The sequence below is a fragment of the Corythoichthys intestinalis genome, chromosome 20 (genome assembly GCF_030265065.1).
Source record: "Corythoichthys intestinalis isolate RoL2023-P3 chromosome 20, ASM3026506v1, whole genome shotgun sequence".
NCBI classification, from domain to species: Eukaryota; Metazoa; Chordata; class Actinopteri; order Syngnathiformes; family Syngnathidae; genus Corythoichthys; species Corythoichthys intestinalis.
The window spans coordinates 38,623,990-38,645,413 of record NC_080414.1 but is presented as its reverse complement, the minus strand read 5'-3'; the positions used below and the strand labels follow the sequence as shown (position 1 = coordinate 38,645,413).

General features: G+C 40.6%; 1 protein-coding gene across 1 annotated transcript in view; it reads right to left on the bottom strand.

Moving 5' to 3' along the window:
• Window positions 1-4,789: 4,789 nt before the first annotated feature.
• Window positions 4,790-21,424, bottom strand: part of LOC130908928 (gastrula zinc finger protein XlCGF7.1-like) — a 35,916-nt gene continuing 19,281 nt past the window's right edge. The window contains exon 2 of the mRNA XM_057824875.1: window positions 4,790-7,657. Coding sequence (XP_057680858.1) covers window positions 6,657-7,657 — 1,001 coding nt within the window. The 3' untranslated portion in view covers window positions 4,790-6,656. The remainder of the gene's footprint in view (window positions 7,658-21,424) is intronic.

Genomic DNA, 21,424 nt, shown 5'->3' with positions numbered 1-21,424 from the left:
ATAGAAGACGTTTGAAGGTGTAGGCGACAGGTGTCCTCCAGACTCCTCTCTCCAGTCTTGAACTTGCAGGACGCAGTTCGCGCGAGACTTCCAAGTACCTCGATAACTCACGAGTGCTTGAATTTTGAATTTTTTTTTTTTTTTAGAATTAGCATTAGCAAGCTCAGGAAAAAATATTTATTTGAAAAACGGCCGCTTGAAGGTGTCGCGAGACGTGTCTTCCAGTATTGAACTTGCAGGATGCAGTTCGCGCGAGACTTCCAAGTGCTTGAATTTTGAATAAATATTTTTTCCTCGGTAGCCAAGCTCAGGGAAAAAAAAATTAATTCAAAAAACAAACGCAAAAATAAATTACTTTGAAAAACGAAGTTGGGGGAAAAAAATAATTCAAAAAACAAACCCAAAAATAAATTATTTTGAAAAACAAAGTTGAAAAAAAAATTAATTCAAAAAACAAACCCGAATATAAATTACTTGGAAAAACAAGGTTGGAAAAAAAACTAATTAATTAAAAAAACAACCCCAAAAATAAATTAATTAGAAAAACGATGTTGAGGGGAAAAAAATAGTTCAAAAAACCCAAAAATAAATTAATTAGAAAAACAGAGGGTTAAAAAAAAAAAATAATTCAAAAAACAGCCTTCCATTTTTTTATTTTTCAAGTGAATGCAATATGCAAATGATCATTTATATACAAAATTCAATTTTATGAAACTCAATTATATCGCAGGAGTGCACTGGTCATGAACTTTGACAAAATACTGCAAAGGGGAATTTATGGTCATGTATCTTTAACTGCAAACGGCAATTTGTAGAGAGATTACAATGGGCCTTTTCTGTGGTAGATACAGCTCTATCAGGTCACGTCCTGTTGATTTGGGGACATTCCGGTGACACGTCCGCTTGATATTAGGCACTTTCTGTTGATATCCGGTCACTTCTTGTTGATTTAAATTTCGGCGACACGTCCTGTTGATGTCTGGTCACTTCCTGTTTTTTTGGGACATTTCAGAGACACGTCCTGTTGATATCAGGTCAATTCCTGTTTATTTGGAGATTCTTCCTGTTTCATGGCTGTCAATGGCATCGACTTACATGGGTGCCAGTTGAATGTCAACGGGCTGCCACGGTAAATGGTCGAAAATCACAAGAGCCTGTTTTCCTGCTATTTAAAATGGATGGGAAATTTGGACGTGCATGGCTGTCAATGGCATCCAATTAGAAATGAATGGGAAAGGTTTTGGCAAATTTTGGGGAAATCGTAGATTTTTTGCAAATTCTGTATACAACTTTTAGGCCCCCTACCCTCCTGGAATTTTTAATGTGTAAATTATGTGCTATGGTCAAAAATTGTAGGACTAGTTACATTTTGGAACTGGTCCCGGGCCAGTTCCCCCTTAATTTTAATGCACCATACACTGAGGATGTGGGGCATTTGGGGCTGAGGGGTGGGGTGTCAGGTGTGTCCCTGCTGCACGGATTCCTCCACAGATTTATGTACACTTTATCTATATTTACATTTTGTATGTACAATTACACAGCAGTCGCATTTGCAAAGACCGCCCTCAGACACCGGGATATAGTGGGGCACGTCCAACATGGCAGAGGGGCCTTGGATTGGAAGCAACAACACCCACATGGCAAAAGGCTACTCCAACCGAACGGCGGCACATGGTAGTGGAGGAGGTGCGCCACCAGGAGGAAGCAGCTAGGTGTGCCAAAGCAGTCTCCCAAGCTCAGCAAGGCCGCTGGATGAAGTGGGAGGGTGTGGAGAGGAGGAAAATCACCTGGAACGAGCTGTGGAGCATGGAGTCTAGCAGGTTGAGCTTCATCATAAGAGCCACATATGATGTTCTGCCTTCTCCAACCAACCTTCATCTTTGGTATGGAGAGGACCCAGCCTGTCACCAATGTGCAGCCTCAGCAACCCTCAAACACATCTTGGTGGGTTGCAAAGCCGGCCTGACCCAAGGAAGATACACCTGGCGCCACAACCAGGTCTTAAAGTGTTTGGCTGCCGAACTTGAGAACAAGAGGGTATCCACCAATGCCATGCCTCTAAACGCCCAGGTTACCGTCCCACAGAAAATGTTTGTCCGGGAAGGGGAGAAACGGCGGAACAAGTCATCTCCCCCGGAATCTGGCCCATTGAGCGCAGCCCGGGATTGGGAAATGCGAGTGGACCTCAACCAGAGGCTCACCTTTCCACCCGAAATTGCAGCAACCAATCTGCGACCAGACCTGGTCCTCTGGTCCAAATCCTGCCGGCATGTTTTCATCGTTGAGCTGACTGTCCCGTGGGAGGATGCCATCGATGAGGCATTTGAACGGAAGAGGCTGCGGTATGCCAACTTAGCAGCTGAAGCAGAGGGGCGGGGCTGGAACGTGAAGGTGTGGCCAGTGGAGGTCGGCTGCAGAGGCTTTGTAGCAAGGTCCACCACAAGGCTCCTGAAGGAGGTGGGGATCAGAGGGCAGGCCCAACGGAAGGCAATCAAAGAACTTGCCACTGCAGCAGAGCGGAGCAGTCACTGGCTGTGGCTAAAACGCAGGGACGCAACATGGGCTGCCAAGTGACCGTGCGGTGCCACCGCTTGACACTCACCCAGGTCTGATCAGCCTGTGGTGGGCCAACCCCAGCAGAGGGTGTATTGTGTTAAGTGGCCGAAACACCTGATGAAGCTGGGGCACACAACTGATGATGTGTCGAGCTGGTGGCACCGCTCAGTCAGTGACTAAGTCCACCCCACCCAAGAGGACCTCAACTGCTGTGCTGATTAATTTACTTTGGGATCTATAACAACTAGTCCTATTAAGAAGTCAGACACATACACGCATAATTTTCGGACTATAAGCTGCTACTTTTTTCCTTCATTTAGAATCCTACGGCTTAAAGTCCAAAGCGGCTTGTTTGTCGATTTATTTGGGTTAATAGGCAACACTTTATTTGACAACGGCATCATAAGAGCGTCATAATTGTGACATGACACTATCATGGGGATTACTGAATGCTTATGTCATTAAGTGTAATCTGGCAAATAATTTCAATAACTCCATTTATGTCCAGCTTGGATCCTTTACAATTTACATCCATTCAAAAATGAGATAATTTGCCGGATAACACTAAATGACATCTGTTATAAGCGTTCACAAATGCTCATGACAGTGTCATGTCATAATTAAGATTGTCTAATGACAGTCTTATGGCCCCACTGTCAAATAAAGTTACCATATACCATAAATAGCAATTGATGAAACAACTGAAACAGTAACTGAAGAAATAATTAGAACAGAACATGAATTTTGATTGTTATTTACATCTGTAGCATTGCAATGCATGCGAGGAGGCATGTTGGACAAAACTGTGTTGCCAGCAGGTGGCAGCAGAGGTTGATTGTTTCCCTATGGGAGAAGTGATGACAAAATGAAGAAGCTTCTTGAAGCAATGAAGCTTTGCAGCCAAGTGGTTCATTTGGTCTTATGACAGTCGTTTGATGCCGCAGTCAAACAAAGTGTTACCGGTTAATATCTTTTGGTGTTAATATTCCATATTCCATTCCAGTGCGGCTTATCTATGAACAAATGCCGTTTTCATGCAAAATTTGGTGGGTGGCGGCTTATAGTTAGGGGCGCCTTATAGTACGAAAATTATGATATATGAGAGTGAGAGAATGGTTGTACAGTACATTAGGCCTGAACGATATTGGGGGAAAAAACTATCATTGCGATGTTTAGGGGGGTTTGTGATACAGTGGGGAGAACAAGTATTTGATACACTGTCAATGGGTTTTCCAATTGGCAGTGTATCAAATACTTGGTCTCCCCACTGTATATTGCAATATTATATTGTGATATTTTGACCAGTTAACTTAAATAGCTCTGTTTGGGATAGGCCTGAGCGATATGAGGAAAAAATTGAAATTGCGATATATATTGCCAAGGTTCCACACTTTTTGCTAAGGTTGCACCCAACTTTTTTCTTATGGTGCACCAACACAAAATGTAGGCGCACCCACATTTTTCATTGGATCACCGTAAACGCCATACTTTTAATCACTCCCTATAACATTTATATAATTCATTCATCTTCCGCTTCTCCTCACAAGGGTCGCAAGGGTGCTGGACCTTATAAAGGCAGAAAGCGGGGTACACTCTGAACAATCGCAGGGCACATACCGACATACAACCATTCATTTACACACTCTCACCTACATACAATTTAGAGTGTTCAATCAGCATACTATGCCACCTTTTATGGAATATGGCAAGAAACCGGAGAAAACACACGCAGGAAGGCCGGAGCCGGAATTGCACCCGCGATCCTAAACTGTGAGGTGGATGTGATGACCACTGTTCCACCGTGCTGCCTTCATAATTTTATCGTAATTGCACCCTAGCCCACCATTTACTGCAAAATGGACCTGAAGGGGTGCCCCTCGTTTGTGCTATGTTTGCGCTAGTTGTTGGGACACCCCTCAGCTATTGATAGCGTTGGTACACTTCGTCAGCCGCTGCGATTGACGTCATCACTCGAACTTAATATCTCAATATCTATAAAACGATAGCAGCACAAAATGAAAATGTTTGCTGTATTTACATTAGGATTTATTGTCACATTGGATCATAATCTTTATTTTGTGTCCACTAAAGAAATGAATCTGTGCAACCCTTAGTTTGGAGCATGATGGAAGCTCACATCGAAATGAGAAACCTGCTAACTGTAATGACCATGATAAAGAACTCCACAGTTGATGGTGCAAAGTAGACAATATAATCATAATCAAAACATGTCAGACCTGGTAGGGTACGGCAAGAGTGCATTTTACTGGTAGACAACAATTTCATGTGAACATTGTCACAATGTAGGAATAACATTAAATGCATATTAGAATTTATTGTCTAGAGCAAACAATTGAACAAATAATGGAAGTCAAAATACATGGATACTATGGATACACATTTTTTAAAGACAATACAGGTAGTCCCCGGGTTACGACGTACCCAATTTACGTAATTTCGACTTTACGATGCTTGTCCAGTCAGCTGAATGTTCTCAAGTCATTTTATTTCATTTTTTTTTTTTGGAGTCAGGTAACGGTGTCTCGTTTGCCACCTCTCAGCATTGATGGTACAGTATATTATTGGTCATTTAATTGTGTTTTTTATTAGGTCTAATTAATCTAAATGGTTGATCTGTACAGTTATTGCTATGCATATCTGGTATTTCATAACAGTAAATGGGTGGTCCACTTTCTTTTGTTGCACTCGAACATGTCAGTGCTATTTTCTGTTGCTTTCAACTGTTGCTTTCACATTACGAAGCAGGGGTGAACGCCAGTTGACATTTCAAAAGGCAGCGAAACAGTAAATAGTGTGGGCATGGCGATGACAACCCAACCCCCATCCCCCCCAGCTCGTTATTAGCCCGCTAGCTTATTAAGCAGCGTCCACTTTAACTGCTGGACTAGTGCCAATAGCAGCAGTTTTCCTTGTTGAATTGCTGATTATTGGGACCTTAGTTCCCTCAGTATTATTGTGCTGCCACTGAGGTATGTTTTTGTAAGCAAATATGGCTCTATTGATTTACTTCATAGCATTATTGTACGCTCTTTGTCATGATTGTATTTTATTTTCTAATAGTGTGTTCATAGTTTGACGGTGACAAATTAATAAATGTCAGTTGTAAGAAGGACTATGGTGTGATTAGTGTTACCCGAAGAGAAGTATTTATCCATCGATCTTATTTTTTTACTTTGATTTAATAATATGTCGTTTAATACATGTTTTGGATGGATTTGGGGGGTATCTAGGGACTACAATGAGACAACTAAATTTACATATTGTACATTTGACAATTTTTAAAATCAGCATGAGCACTTTGCAGGTTTGATCAGACACATTTACGAGAGCACTTGACTCCTCAGCCAATCAAATAGCGTGAATGTGATGCGATGTACGGTTGGTTGGCCACGACCATCTGATCAGTCTGTATTTGGTAGTCCCAAAGGATCTTAGCCCTCTCATTTTCCACCACCTTGGGAGGTGCTTCCCATTGCATGTCAATGTCATTCAGGTGTGTTGGAGGAGGGAGACATAGAAAACATGACAGGAAAAGTTGTTCCGAGGTGCGGATTTGGTGAGGCCTTGTATTGGTTCTTAGACTATCATTGCAGATTCTTCTAGATTAGCAGTAACAGTTAATTAAAAAAAAAAGGGGGGAAAAAGGAAACAAAGTTGTGAAAAGAATCTGGATCGACCAATGAGACAATTTTTATTTGCCAGATCATCCTAGTCAAGTGTCACGCGACTTAACTTCATCTAAATTAATAACCTAAATCAGGTGAGCCAGTTTTTTTGACAATAGTGTGAATACACTTCACACAAAGCACACGCATAGCACCGAAGCTGCAAATCCTCAACAGGATTTGAGGAAGGTCCAGAGAATACAATTGTCTTGCATGCACAAACTGATGAACTACATGACAGGCAAAACAGTCTTAGGCAATCGCTTCTCACACCCACCCACGTGCCTTTTGACCCGATCCTTCTGATTAAATCGCTGACCACAAAAAACGATTTTTTTTACCAGTGAGGGTTATTATGTGTTTTCAAGGTGCTCTTGCTACTGAATCTTTGACCACAAATTGAGCATAACTAGGTTATTCTCCAGCGTGGGTTTGTGTGTGTCTTTGAAAGTTTTGCTTCAGGGTGAACCCTTGACCACATACCGAGCAGGTAAAAGGTTTTTCTCCAGTGTGTGTTGTTGCGTGTTGTTTTAGGTTTCCCTTCTGAGAAAATCTTTGGCCACAAACTGAACAGGAAAAAGGTTTTTCTCCAGTGTGGGTTTTTGTGTGTGTTGTTAAGTGGCTCTTGCAACTGAATCTTTTGTCACAAACTGCGCAGGAAAAAGGTTTTTCTCCAGTGTGGGTTCTTGTGTGTATTGTTAGGCCTCCCTTTGAAGAGAATCTTTGGCCACAAACTGAACAGGAAAAGGGTTTTTCTCCAGTGTGGGTTCTTTCGTGTATTGTTAGCCCTCCCTTCTGAGTAAATCTTTGGCCACAAAATGAGCAGGAAAAAGGTTTTTCTCCAGTGTGGGTTCTTGCGTGTTGTGTTAGGCCTCTCTTCTGACTAAATCTTTGGCCGCAAACTGAGCAGCAAAAAGGTTTTTCTTCAGTGTGGCTCCTCATGTGCCGACGACAAGTATACTTATTAACAAAGGTTTTCCCACACAGAGAGCATGTGCGTTTGTCGTCACTGTAAACTTGCTTATGACCTTCATCATCACTGTCAGGCGAGTGTGACATGGCGTCTTCGCTATCTGATAGTGGAGCGATGAAACTGTCCTCTTGCAATCCTTCAGTTGAGCTGCTGCTGCTGCTGCTGCTGCTGCTGCCGCCGCCGCTTGGAGGCGCCGCTCCTCTGCTGGTCTCACCCTGACCCTCTTCACTCTTCAAAGGATCACCAGTCGGACTGGCCATAACGTCATCCTCTGTAACGTATAGTAGCTCTACCTCCTCCTTTTTGATCGGAAGTTGCTCTTCTCTCTTTTGTTGTTGAGGGTCACTTGGGTCTTCCTTTTTCATTTGCGGGTCCTCAACTTCCTCTTTAATGCCAGGTGACTCGGACTCTTGCCGCTCGAGACCAAAATATTTTCTGAAACCTGCAAGACAACACGAAAAATTATGAACTAAAAAAAAACCAAAACATGTATGATTAACATAAAAAAAATCATGCTAAAGTATTTCCAACTGATTAAATGGCTCCTGTCCAATTTTGAAGCACTTGTGTTGGAGCCAGATTTAATTGAACTTTCGCAAAACCTCAGTCCATCTTAGTTACAGTTGGTAAGCCGACAAGGTTCCTCAGTTCAACCTCAAAGCCATCGCAGGCGGACGTGTACGGAAGTGTTTTAAACCAATTTATTTTGGAACAATACCCGTGCAAGATTCTCCAGATTGAGGCAAGAGAGTTTATAATATGCAGCTGAGGGTGAATATAAAGTATCACAAAAGTGAGTACACCCCTCGCATTTCTGCAGATATTTAAGTATAGCTTTTCATGGGAAAACACTGACAAACTGACACTTGGACACAATAAAAAGTAGTCTGTATGCAGCTTTTATAATAGAGATAATTTATTTTCCCCTCAAAATAACTTAAAATATAGCCATTAATATCTCACCTCCTGGCAACAAAAGTGAGTACACCCCTATGAAAAAATGCACATCCTAAATGTCCAAATTGAGTATTGCTTGTCATTTTCCCTCCAAAATGTCATGTGACTCATTACAGGAGAGCTGTCAGCATTGCTGCAGAGATTGAAGAGGTGGGGAGGGGGGGCAGGCTGTTTGTGCTCAGACTATACATCAAATTGGTGTGCATGGCTGTCACTCCAGGAGGAAGCCTCTTCTGAAGACGGTACACAAGAAAGCCCGCAAACAGTTTGCTGAAGACATGTCAACAAAGCACATGGATTACTGGAACTATGTCCTAAGGTCTGATGAGACGAAGATTCATTTGTTTGGTTCCGACAGTCTCAAGAATGTGTGGCGCGACCAGGTGAGGAGTACAAAGATAAGTGTGTCATGCCTACAGTCAAGTGGTGGGAATGACACCCCCCCCCCCCCCCCCCCCCCAACACCTCTTTCAATCTCTGCAGCAATGTTGACAGCACTCTTGTAACGATTCAATTGACATTTTGGAGGGAAAATGATAAGCAGTACTCAATTTGGGCATTTATGGATGTACGTTTTTTCAAAGGGTTGTACTCACTTTGGTTGCCAGGGGTTTAGATATTAATGGCTATATTTTTGAGGGGAAAATAAATGAACTCTATTATATAAGCTGCACACAGACTACTTTTCATTGTATCAAAGTGTCATTTTGTCAGTGTTGTCCCATTAAAAGATATAGACCCCACTCACATGATGCACAACCACGCCTCCTCACCATATTGTCCGTCAGCTCGTCGTGTTTACGCATTACCGCGACGTAAATTCCTCCTATTATGGAGTGTTTTTCTGCTCGTTAACATTAATAATCAAAATGGTGAAGGCGTGTGTGGCGGTTGGTTGCAGTAATAGATAGACGGAGAGACTTGAAATTCTACCATATTCCGAGAGACCCGAAGAGGAAAGCGAGATGGAGTGCTGCAATTCGACGTGAATACTGAGCACCAAACAATCACCACAGACTATGTAGTAGTCATTTTATATCTGGTAAGATGCATTTAATATATATTTAGAGGGTTTTGGGCTGACAACCACAATTAAGATCATTGCGAGGCTAATCGCCGACAAGACACAGTTTCAAATTCATTATGTTTATTACTTCCACCATCATTATTTTTTAAATAATATTTAGCTGGTACCAAGTGAAAGAAGCTGGCCTCGTCTACGGATCATCAGTTAAACAGGGGTGTCCAAACTTTTTGCAAAGGGGGCCAGATTTGGTGTGGTAGAAATGTGGGGGCTACCTTGGCTAATTTACGTAGAACAATATATTTAAACAAATTTTACCCAAGGCCTTCTGTGTGTCACATTTGCTTTATTATTATTATTTTTTAAATTCATAATTTCAACAATCTCGCCTTTGTGGCGTTCTCTTTCGACCCTCGGGCTCTTGCGAAATACTGCTGCTGTGAAATTAAACAAGCTTCAAGTTGCTTTAATTTCTCGCTGCGTATTTTCCGTGTAATCTTGTCGTACATGTCAGCGTGTCTTGTTTGGTAATATCGCCTCACATCGAACTCTTTGAAAACAGCGACTGTCTCTTTGCAAATGCGGCAGACACAGTTGTTGCGTATTTTATTGAAGAAATAGTCCAATATCCACCTATCCTTGAAGCGTTGGCCATCGCAGTCAACTTTTTTTTTTTTTTTAATTGATTGTCGCCATTACAGAAAATTGGAAGTAAAAGGTCACACGGGGTAATGTTGCTTAGAGTGCTGCTCTTAAAGTTTTTTAAAGTTTCGTGAGAATAGGCTGAGTTTCTGTGGACAAGATAGTTGTAGATATCAGGGTAGCAGATGTCAGGCAGAGACGGCGAAGACAGCGGGTCGAAAAATATCGATTTAGGCATCAAATATGGAATGGATAGACTGAAGCTTTTCCACATAACGCCTTTTATGCAACGCATCCAATGAGTTGCAAAATGAAAAATGAAAAATATCGATTTAGGCATCAAATATGGATCTGGCGAATGGATAGACTGAAGCTTTTCCACATAACGCCTTTTATGCAACGCATCCAATGAGTTTACAGCGTCTGAAAGCACCGAGGCTTCCATGAATTGCACTATAAATTGCATGACAAATTGAAACCATTGAGAATACGGATAAACAATGACGGACAATATGGCGGCCGGATACAGCGACACGTCATTGTGTGACGTTGGTGAGTGGGGTCTATACTTAAGTATCTGCAGAAATGCGAGCGGTGTACTCACTTTTGTTATACACTGTATATATTAGCGGTGCAACGGTTTGCGGTTCAAAGCAGAACCGTACGGTTCAATACACCTTTATGAACCACGCCTTTTCGGTTTTGCAATTAATGTATTCCGAACGCTTGTGGAATGAATTGATCGAGCTCTGTGTGCCTGTGTGTGACGTTAAGCACCGCTGTGGAGAAATTCCCGCCCTGCAAGTAAATGTCGGATCGCTGTCAAGCACCTGTGTAATAGAAGCCGAGTAACGCCCCCTCTCGCTTACGAGCGAAGTGAAAGTGAAACAAGAAAGAAAACAAATAGTGCCGTGTGGCAACATTTTGGTTTCCCCGTGGACTTCAATGCGGAGGTAGAGAAAATATTGAAGAAAAAAAAATTGCAAGCATTGCTCAGCGCTTGTTCCCCGTGCTAATGGCAACACTTTTATAACATGACTCCAGCACCTCAACCGGCATCACCCACAGATATCACTTTCTCAGGGTAGGACAACCCCGAAGATGACACCAGTGAAAACACACGGCGGGCTTCGTTAATTTATTTGCAACGCTTGACCCACGTTACATTGTTCCCTCGCGGACATATTTCTCCAAAAACGTAATCCCCGACATTTATGAAATGGCACACAAAGCCATCGAAGATGATTTCGCTAAAGCACATAGTTTCGCCCTGACCACTGATAGTTGGAAGTTGGACGTCCCGTGCTAAACAGTGCTACTACCTAACTGTGACGGTCCACTGTAATTCATACCTGTCAAATTGTATGGTCTCGTCATAATTTGTACAAGTGAGCACTCATTTTTAAATGTGTACGCCGTACGTTACGTTCAAAATCTGCACGTTTTTCATGCATTACGTTTTTTTTTCATCCGTTCGGATTTGGTCACCGTTCCTGCAACGAGACAATGCGTTGGTTGAATGACGCGAGAAAAGTCAGAGACTCGGAGAGGGAAGAGTGTTTGTTGAGACGCTGTAGCAAACGCGATGCTAGGCTAGGTGGCTCCAATATTACCTGACTTAGCCGACAACATACAATCTACGCCTAGATATCTCATGCATATAGAACTACATGCGAAATGACAGACTCGGTAGCGCTAGTAAACAGCCGCCATTTTAAAGCAGTAAACTTCTCAGAAAGGCTCTGTTGTAGTAAACCTTACGAGCGAACCTAAGCAACTTTTTATCTAAAATACTCCTAAATCAGCAAAATCTTGACTTGAGTCTATCTTTAAACGATGAAACAGTTTTAAAATTTTCACATGTCAAAAGTAGACACAAGGGAACTAATGCAAAAATGGGAGCAATTTTATCAACTTTAACGGTTGATTCACAACATTAAATGATCTCCAAACATAGCAAAGGTTACAATGTTTTGGGGTTTCTTTGTTTTAATCACCAGTTACTTTGCCAAGTAATTTTTTTACTACTGTGTCTATTTCAGTAGTCAGTCACTACACTAGCCAAAGAGCTAAGAGGCATTTTAACAGTCGAAAATGTTTAAATTTTAAGTGTTTATTTCATTTTTTAAAAGCAAAATAAAGGCAGTTTAAAAAAAAAAAAAAAAGCAAAACGCAAACCGAACCGAAACCGTGATCCCAAAACAGTGGTTCAAACCGAACCGTGGGCTAACTGAACCGTTGCACCCCTAGTATATATAAAATAATTGTAGCAAGCTATCGAGGCAAAAGCATACAGGTTCAATACTTGGAGCTAAGAAAGGTGTCTGTTCACAAAATGTTATATGAAAAATAAGTTCAAGGCGCTTATTAGGATGCAATGTTTATTTAAAAAGCGGAAGCATGGCTTTAATGTTAGTGCATTCTTAACTGGGAACGAAAATATGAAGTTAACCCTTTACCACCAAACGTGTCGGCAGCGACGCGTTTACGTATGTTGTCTTTGAAGCTTCGTCACGCTGTAATTACGTCACCCGTGTGCCGCTGGTTGGTCTCATTTGAAAGGGCCGAAGTTGATGTCCACACCAGTTTTTATTTGAAGTCAATCAACCAAGAAAAACGGGAGATAATGTCATTTGAGTTTTATAGTTTTATTGCACTCTTAAGTATGCATTAAAACGCTGCATGGACCATGTATCTATCTCCATATTTCCATCAGTTCTTGTCCTTTTTCAAAACCGAAAGCAGCACAAAAGACTACATATTCCAAGAGCCGTTGTGATGTCAAAAAGGACGAACCGAATGTGGACATTTTTAATACATTTCCGATCGAGGCACCAACTAACGAAAAGGAGGCATGCGAAGCAAGCAACAGCCGGTTGGATTGAGCGAGCGTCTTTGAAACGTGCAGAATGAATCTAAAACTAAATTAAGCGCAAGCTAATGCATTATTTCATTAACTCAAGGAAGAAGATGAGCCGTATTTCTTGTTGTTTTCCTGGGATGAGTCGGCGTCTCGGCGAGTAGAAGTGACAGCAGCGCGCGAACGGCGAAAGAGTAGGCTGTGTGACGCAGCTCCGTGACCTGTTCATGCAGAAGCTTTATTGAGTGCGCAAAAAAAAAAAAAAAAAAAAAAAAAAAAAAAAAAAAACTTTATTGGGTCGTATGCCAGAAAAATTTGAATTGAACTGAACTACTTGTCAATATTTTTGAAAATACTTTTTTTCTTCACTATAATCTTTTCAATTTTTATAAAGATGAGTGTTCGACAAGCTTGATTGCATGTACGTATATACTTTAGATAAGGTGATGGGTTTAATACCTAACTTCACAAAGAGATATCCTCCGAACCCTTTTTGTGTTTGATGATTTTTTTTTTCTCTCACTATTTTGCACTGTATATAACCTGTTTAGACCATATTATGTGTAAAGGCCAAAAACGCCTATGACCATACTTGCTGTTTGTGTTGAATTGTCAAACATAAAACTATTCAATCTTATTTTTTTCTATTGAATGTTTATCCTAACAAGTTGAATAAATATTATCAAGCTTCAAAACGGTTGGTCGAGCAGGTTTGGTTGTCAATGGGACATCAACATTACAAATTTTGAAAAAATATTTTGGGATTTTTTTGGTCTTTTTGGGTCCAAAATGTGGATTATAATTGGTCAGTGAAGAAAACAACAGTTTGGACATGAAGTTCAAGGTGTCCCTAAAAAAAACTCTACCCCTTTCAATCACTTAGCTTATAGTCTTATAGACACCCCCACCCCCATTCTCCTCTTTCACTGGCCAATAGGCCCCCACATGGTGTAAACCGGAAATACATCTCGCTGACGATAGCACCAGCATATTAGTAACTAGTTTAGATGTTCAATGTATTTCTTGTTGTTGTTTGTGTATGTGTTCCTTTTCTTTCTTCTCTTGTATTTCTTTTCTTCTGTCCCCCCATAATCCCTTCCTGTTCGCTGCTTTGTCATAATAAAAAGGTATTTTGAATGATTACAATGGGAGTATGTCAGACTCTCAATGTGAAACATTAAAACTGTTCAGAATCCGGGCACTTAGACTTCCATTCTCTGTGTCAAACAGCTGAACAGGACAGGTTTAAAAAAAAAAAAAAAAAAAGGGACCCAACTTGGCCATTGTGAACAATTTTTTCTTTGAAATATAAAGGCAACATCAAATGGTAATGGTAAATGGTGTTATACTTATATAGCGCTTTTTCACCTTTCAAGGCGCTCAAAGCAAATGCATGCAAATTCGGACAAAATAGGCGTAGGTGTTAAAGGGTTAACTAACTTTAGCTCATGAAACAGCTATACTTAAAGCGTTACAGACATTATTCCGATGACATCCTAGACTAGTAAGGTATTATAATTGGTCATATTAGCAATTTAACACCGGACGTGTCGGCGGCGACACAATTACGTATATCATCTTTGAAGCCTCGTCATGCTGTAATTACGTCACCCACGTGCCGCAGGTTGGTTTCATTTGAAAGTGTGAAAGTTGAGGTCCAAGCCCGTTTTTACTTCAAGTCAATCGACTTCGAAAGGAACATATATAAATATTCGGGCTGCAGCTATCTAATATTTTAGTCATCGACTGAAATTTCTATCGATTCATCAGATAAAATATTTTTGTAAGGTAATGAGCAATTATAAATATACATGAGAAAACAAGACATTTCACTCTATTCACTGCTTTCACTCAAAAAAAACTCTAAAAATGTCATTACTCTTGATAACACACATCACTTAAAAGTTAGGTGTTTTTCCCTCGTGTTTCAACTGAATTTCCATCTGTGTCAAGCTACTTTTAAGTTCTAGTTAAGTTTTAAGTTTGTCTAAACTAAGTCCTGATAGGATTTTGAGTTTTTGCAGTGTTCAAAATAAATGTATGATACCTGCTGTATTGGCGCACATTAGGAACCAGTGCAACATGGTGTTTTATCCATCAATGACTACCGAGCTAAAATTGACAGGTAGCGTTATTAAGTTTTTATTTTACACCCTCATCACTCTACAGCGCTATGTTTTCACGGATTAAATAAAGCCTGGATGTAAGACACATTAGCCACGCATCAACAGTGGTCATAATTAATAGAAACCCAGCCCTCCGCAAGGCTAACGTGACGTGAACGAGTGACAGTACTAATGTTAATCTTATTTATTAGTGCTGAGAAGTCTACTGCTTTAAGATGGCGGCTGTTTACTAACGCCGCAGAGTCTGTCATTTCACATCTAGTTCTACGTACATGTGATCTATGAGACGCAGCAGACGCTACCTGCTACCGCCGTAGCATCATGCAGGCATAGTTTTTAGCAACGTCGGAGTAGTTTGTAGCGGCTATCGGCTGCAGTAAGGTAGTTTTTTTAACTGCTTCTTTCTCTACGCACGTGACGTCAGCACGTTGTCCCGCATTAAAAGTAGTCCGGGAAAAATGTGATGCTTAGAGCTGCCAAAATTAAATGATTTCTCGATGTGAACAAAATTACTCGGATCGGTTTTTAAACTCGAGTTGCTTGAGTATTCGTTTAAGCTCTAATATACAGTATATATATATATATATTAGGGCTGTCAAATGATTAAAATTTTTAATCGAGTTAATTACAGCTTAAAAATTAATTAATCGCAATTAATCGCAATTCAAACCATCTATAAAATATGCCATATTTTTCTGTAAATTATTGTTGGAATGGAAAGATAAGACACAAGATGGATATGTACATTCAACATACGATACATAAGGACTGTATTTGTTTATTACAACAATAAATCAACAAGATGGCATTAACATTATTAACATTCTGTTAAAGTGATCCATGGATAGAAAGACTTGTAGTTCTTAAAAGAAAAATGTTAGTACAAGTTATAGAAATTTTATATTAAAACCCCTCTTAATGTTTTCGTTTTAATAAAATTTGTAAAATTTTCAATCAAAAAATGAAGTAGTAGCCCACCATTGTTGATGTCAATAATTACTTACACAATGCTCATGGGTGCTGAAGCCTATAAAATCAGTCGCACCCAAGCGCAAGCAGAGGGCGGCAAAACTCCATAAAACACAAGTGAGCGTTTCACTGTACTGTCATTTAAATCTGTCTGAGCGGGGCATCTGCGTTAATTGCGTCAAATATTTTAACGTGATTAATTTAAAAAATTAATTAACGCCCGTTAACGCGATAATTTTGACAGCCCTAATATATATATATATATCTTTACACTCACCAGCCACTTTATTAGGTACACCTGTCCAACTGCTCATTAACACTTAATTTCTAATCAGCCAATCACATGGCGGCAACTCGGTGCATTTAGGCATGTAGACATGGTTTAAGACAATCTCCTGCAGTTCAAACCGAGCATCAGTATGGGGAAGAAAGGTGATTTGAGTGACTTTGAACGTGGCACGGTTGTTGGTGCCAAAAGGGCTGGTCTGAGTATTTCAGAAACTGCTGATCTACTGGGATTTTCACGCACAACCATCTCTAGGGTTTACAGAGAATGGTCCGAAAAAGAAAAAATATCCAGTGAGCGGCAGTTCTGTGGGCGGAAATGCCTTGTTGATGCCAGAGGTCTGAGGAGAATGGCCAGACTGGTTCGAGTTGATAGAAAGGCAACAGTGACTCAACCACCCGTTACAACCACAGTAGGCAGAAGAGCATCTCTGAACGCACAGTACGTCGAACTTTGAGGCAGCAGAAGACCACGCCGGGTGCCACTCCTTTCAGCTAAGAACAGGAAACTGAGGCTACAATTTGCACAAGCTCATTGGAATTGGACAATAGAAGATTGGAAAAACGTTGCCTGGTCTGAGGAGTCTCGATTTCTGCTGCGACATTCGGATGGTAGGGTCAGAATTTGGCATCAACAACACGAAACCATGGATCCATCCTGCCTTGTATCAACGGTTCAGGCTGGTGGTGGTGGTGTAATGGTGTGGGGAATATTTCCTTGGTACTCTTTGGGCCCCTTGGTACCAATTGAGCATCGTTGGAACGCCACAGCCTACCTGAGTATTGTTGCTGACCATGTCCATCCCTTTATGACCACAATGTGCCCAACTTCTGATGGCTACTTTCAGCAGGATAGTGCGCCATGTCATAAAGCTGGAATCATCTCAGACTGGTTTCTTGAACATGACAATGAGTTCACTGTACTCAAATGGCCTCCACAGTCACCGGATCTCAATCCAATTGAGCATATTTGGGATGTGGTGGAACGGGAGATTCGCTTCATGGATGTGCAGCCGACAAATCTGCACCAACTCTGTGATGCCATCATGTCAATATGGACCAAACTCTCTGAGGAATGCTTCCAGCACCTCGTTGAATCTATGCCACGAAGAATTGAGGCAGTTCTGAAGTCCAACCCATTACTCGCATGGTGTACCTAATAAAGTGGCCGGTGAGTGTATATATTTCTCAATATTTACGCACTTTTTGCCATTGGTCATCTGAAATAGCAAGTCAAGAAAAAAAATCTTACTTTATACGCCTTATTTTGAAAATCGCATCGGTTCTCCCGTTGTTAACTTGCGTCGGAGTTCGTCTGCGCGGAGTTAGGGAGTAAAATCCGCAGAAAGGTATTTCAATTTAATGAATGTAATTCTGGTTTAAGCCTGTGAAAACGCCCTTAATATGACATCGACGTAATGTAGAAGTTCTTTATGGTGTGTCTTAGCCTAGCATTTGTTCATTACTGACGTCACTCGTTGTTTTTTCAGATGAGTATTTTAAAGTATTTTGGAAAGAGAAAAGTTCCTGAAGAGCAAGGTCAGGTAACAAAAAGACTATTATTGTTGTGGTGATATAGAGTGTAAAGTTCTGAAATATTCAATTAGCGTGCTAATTAAATATTTTGGAACGTGCGGCTCACGCTACCAAGTTCCGAATGTATTTACACTGCTGGCCAAAAGTATTGGCACCGCAGCAATTTTCTCAGATAATGCTCAGTTTCTCCCAGAAAATGATTGCAATTACAAATGCTTTGGTAGTAATATGTTCATCGAATTTGCTTGCACAGAAACACAAAAGAGAATGGAGAAAAAAAATCATTATCATTTACAAAACTCCAAAGATGGTCCGGACAAAAGTATTGGCTTGGCACGTTTTGAAAAATCATGTGATGCTTCTCTAATTTGTGTAATTAAAAGCACCTGTTACTTACATGTGGAACATAACATGTGGTTGCAATAACTGAATCACACTTGCAGCCAGTTAAAATGGATTAAAGTTGTCTCAACCTCTGTCCTGCGTCCTTGTGTGCACCACATTGAGCATGGAGAAAAGAAAGAAGACCAACGAACTGTCTGAGGACTTGAGAAGCAAATTCGTGAGGAAGCATAGGCAATATCAAGGCTATAAGTCATGAATAAGTGTAAAGCCCACGCCAATGTGGCTAACCTCCCTAGATGTGGACGGAAAAGAAAAATTGACGAGAGATTTCAACGAAAGATTGTGCGGAAGGTTGATAAACAACCTGGACTAACATCCAAACAAGTACAAACAGTCCCACAGCCCGGGGGTACAACAGTAGAGGTGTGCAAAATTTCCGATTCTTAGATTATTCACGATTCGGCCGTGGAAGATTCGAGAACGATTCACAAACATCCAAATTCCGATTATTGAAATATGCCAAGTAAAGCGGAAGTACAACACACTCAGTGCGCCGCGCGGTCAATGAGGAACGGAGCAAGAGTAGCTAAACATCATGCTTCTCATTACCCGGCCCCTCGGGTAATGCCAATGCTCAACTCACGGCTCTAGCTCAACTCATGCCACGAGATAAAAAAACACAACAACATACCTGACTGCTGCCGAAAAGCTGCTACAAAGTAGCATAATGTTATGGTAGATATCATTTATATAGGACTAGATGCATTATTGATTCGGTAGAGTTAGCAGCACACCTACAAAAAGCTAGATGAGGGCGTTAGTAAATGGCCGCCATCTTAAAGCAGTACACGTCCCTGCAAGGCTGTTGTAGCGAACCTTCCAAGCAAACCTAATTAACTTTTTATCTAAAATACTCCTAAATCGGTAAAATATTGACTTGAATCTATCTTTAAAATAGTTTTAAAACTTTCACATGTCGAAAGTAGACAAAAGGGAAATTATGAAATAACGGGAGCAATGTTAACAACTTTAACGGTTGATTCACAACATTAAATTAATTGAATGTAGTTTAAAGCTGCTGATACAGAATGGGGACTGGAGTTTTTTATTTACTGTTATTTTTGTATATTTGTTTACTGCTATATGTTAACTTGATACTGAAATAGTAGTTTGGTTTAGCCTGAAAGTATTTTTGAACAATTTTGGAACTAATGTACAAAACATAAAAAAATAAATTAAAAAAAAAAAAAAAAAAGGAGGGGGGTGCATCAATAATCGTTTTATAATCGAATCAGAGCCTCTGAATCGTAATCGAATCGTTAGGTGCCCAAAGATTCCCAGCTCTATACAACAGTGTCAACCCGAACTATCTGTCGGCGTTTGAATGAAAAGGGACTCTCTGGTAGGATACCCAGGAAGACGCCACTTCTGACCCAGAGACATAAAAAAAGGCCAAACTGGAGTTTGCCAAAACTTACCCGAGGAAGCCAAAAACGTTTTGGAACAATGTTCTCTGGTCAGATGAGACAAAAGTAGAGCTTTTTGGGAAAAGCCATCAACATAGAGTTTACAGGGGGGAAAAAACGAGGCCCTCAAAGAAAAGAACACGGTCCCCACAGTCAAACATTGCGAAGGTTCCCTGATGTTTTGGGGTTGCTTTCCTGCCTCTGGCACTGGACTGCTTGACCGTGTGCATGACATTATGGAGTCTGAAGACTACCAACAAATTTTGCAGCATAATGTGGGACCCAGTGTGAGAAAATTGGGTCTCCCTCAGAGGTCATGGGTCTTCCAGCAGGACAATGACCCAAAACGCACTAGAAAATGGTATGAGAGAAAGCACTGACGACTTCTAAAGTGGCCAGCAATGAGTCCAGACCTGAATCCCATAGAACACCTTTGGAGGGATCTGAAAATGGCAGTTTGGATCTCAGAGACCTGGAGCAGTTGGCCAAAGAACAATTATCTAAAATTCCAGCAGAGCATTGTAAAAAACTAATTGATGGATACCGGAAGCGGTTGCTCGCAGTTATTTTGTCTGAAGGTTATGCTACCAAGTATCAGGCTGGGCTGCCAGTACTTTTGTATGGCCCATTTTTGGAGTTTTGTGTAAAATTATCATGATTAAATTTTTTCCCCCGTTCTCGTTAGTATTTTTTCATTGCAAGCAAAATAAAGGAATATATTACTACCAAAGCATTTGTAATTGCAATCATTTTCTGGGAGAAATTGAGCATTATATGACAGCATTGCAGGGGGTGCCAATACTTTTGGCCAGCAGTGTAGCTCTCACATTCCAAGAGTAGAAAAAAACAATAGTGTTTGGCGAGTGTTGTATTTTAATGTTGAGATAATGTTTTCAAAAACTGAATGAGGCAAGATGACAGCTGGAGATGAGAGATCAGGAAGGCGCAATAAATCCAGGGAAGGAGAACTAGGAGAAAATGACTGTACCACACAAATCAAGGTTAGTATTAAGAATTGTGCAACTATTTTTTTTTTTTAATCAAAATTGTGTTGTTTTAACTTAAGTTACGGCGTTGAAAAAGGTTCATTGTTTATAAATTGGCATATTCCTTATCCAAAAAAATACAAAACAGATGGCAAAATAAGTATTTTTCATCTCATTGAAACAAATCATTACTATTGTTATTATTTTAATATCAGTTTGCACTAGGGAGAAACTTTGAAACAATCACAAAAGTAACTCCCACAAAGACACTGTAAGTCAATTCAATTTTAAAACGCATGTAACCTGTGAAAACATGGGATTGAAACAGTGTAGTCCTAATGGCTAATCCATTGAATGTGCTTTAGAATATGGACCAGGTCAGCACGATGGCAAAGATGGCATCACTGACTGATAACATGGGAGGGCCCTTGCTGTACCCTTGCTGGAGCCAACAGTCGGCCATTGCGTTGACAATGCCCATCTCAACAGTGAACTGTGAGCGAGATTTCTCTGCAATGAACATAGTAAGACATTTGGTCAACTGTACAGAACTGTACAATGTCAGAGATGCTTGTATGTCTTCATTTCCTAGATCTCTTTTTTTAAATTCTTCTGTAGGTGAAGACAGACCTGAGGAGGCTGCAGGAGAACTGGAAGCATGCCTCACATTGACTATAAATGTGACCACCAATTGCTGATTTCCCTTATGAAAGAGCCCGCAAATTGTCTTTTTTAAACAAAATCCTGGAAAATCAAGTGCAGGCAGGATGCAAACTTTGCAAATAGGTCTTTGTTATGGTTCTTCTTGGAAAGACATAAATGTTGAAAAAAAAATTATTTGTCATGATTAGGCATGTGCTGGTTACCGGTTTCAAGGTTTACCATGGTATGAAAACGTCACCGTTTCAAAACCCCTAAAATGTTCCGTCATACCATTGTACGGTATTCGCTATTTTACATGTTTTTTACATGTTTCAAAAATGCTGCCAGAACTGTCTCACCCCTCCTTCTCC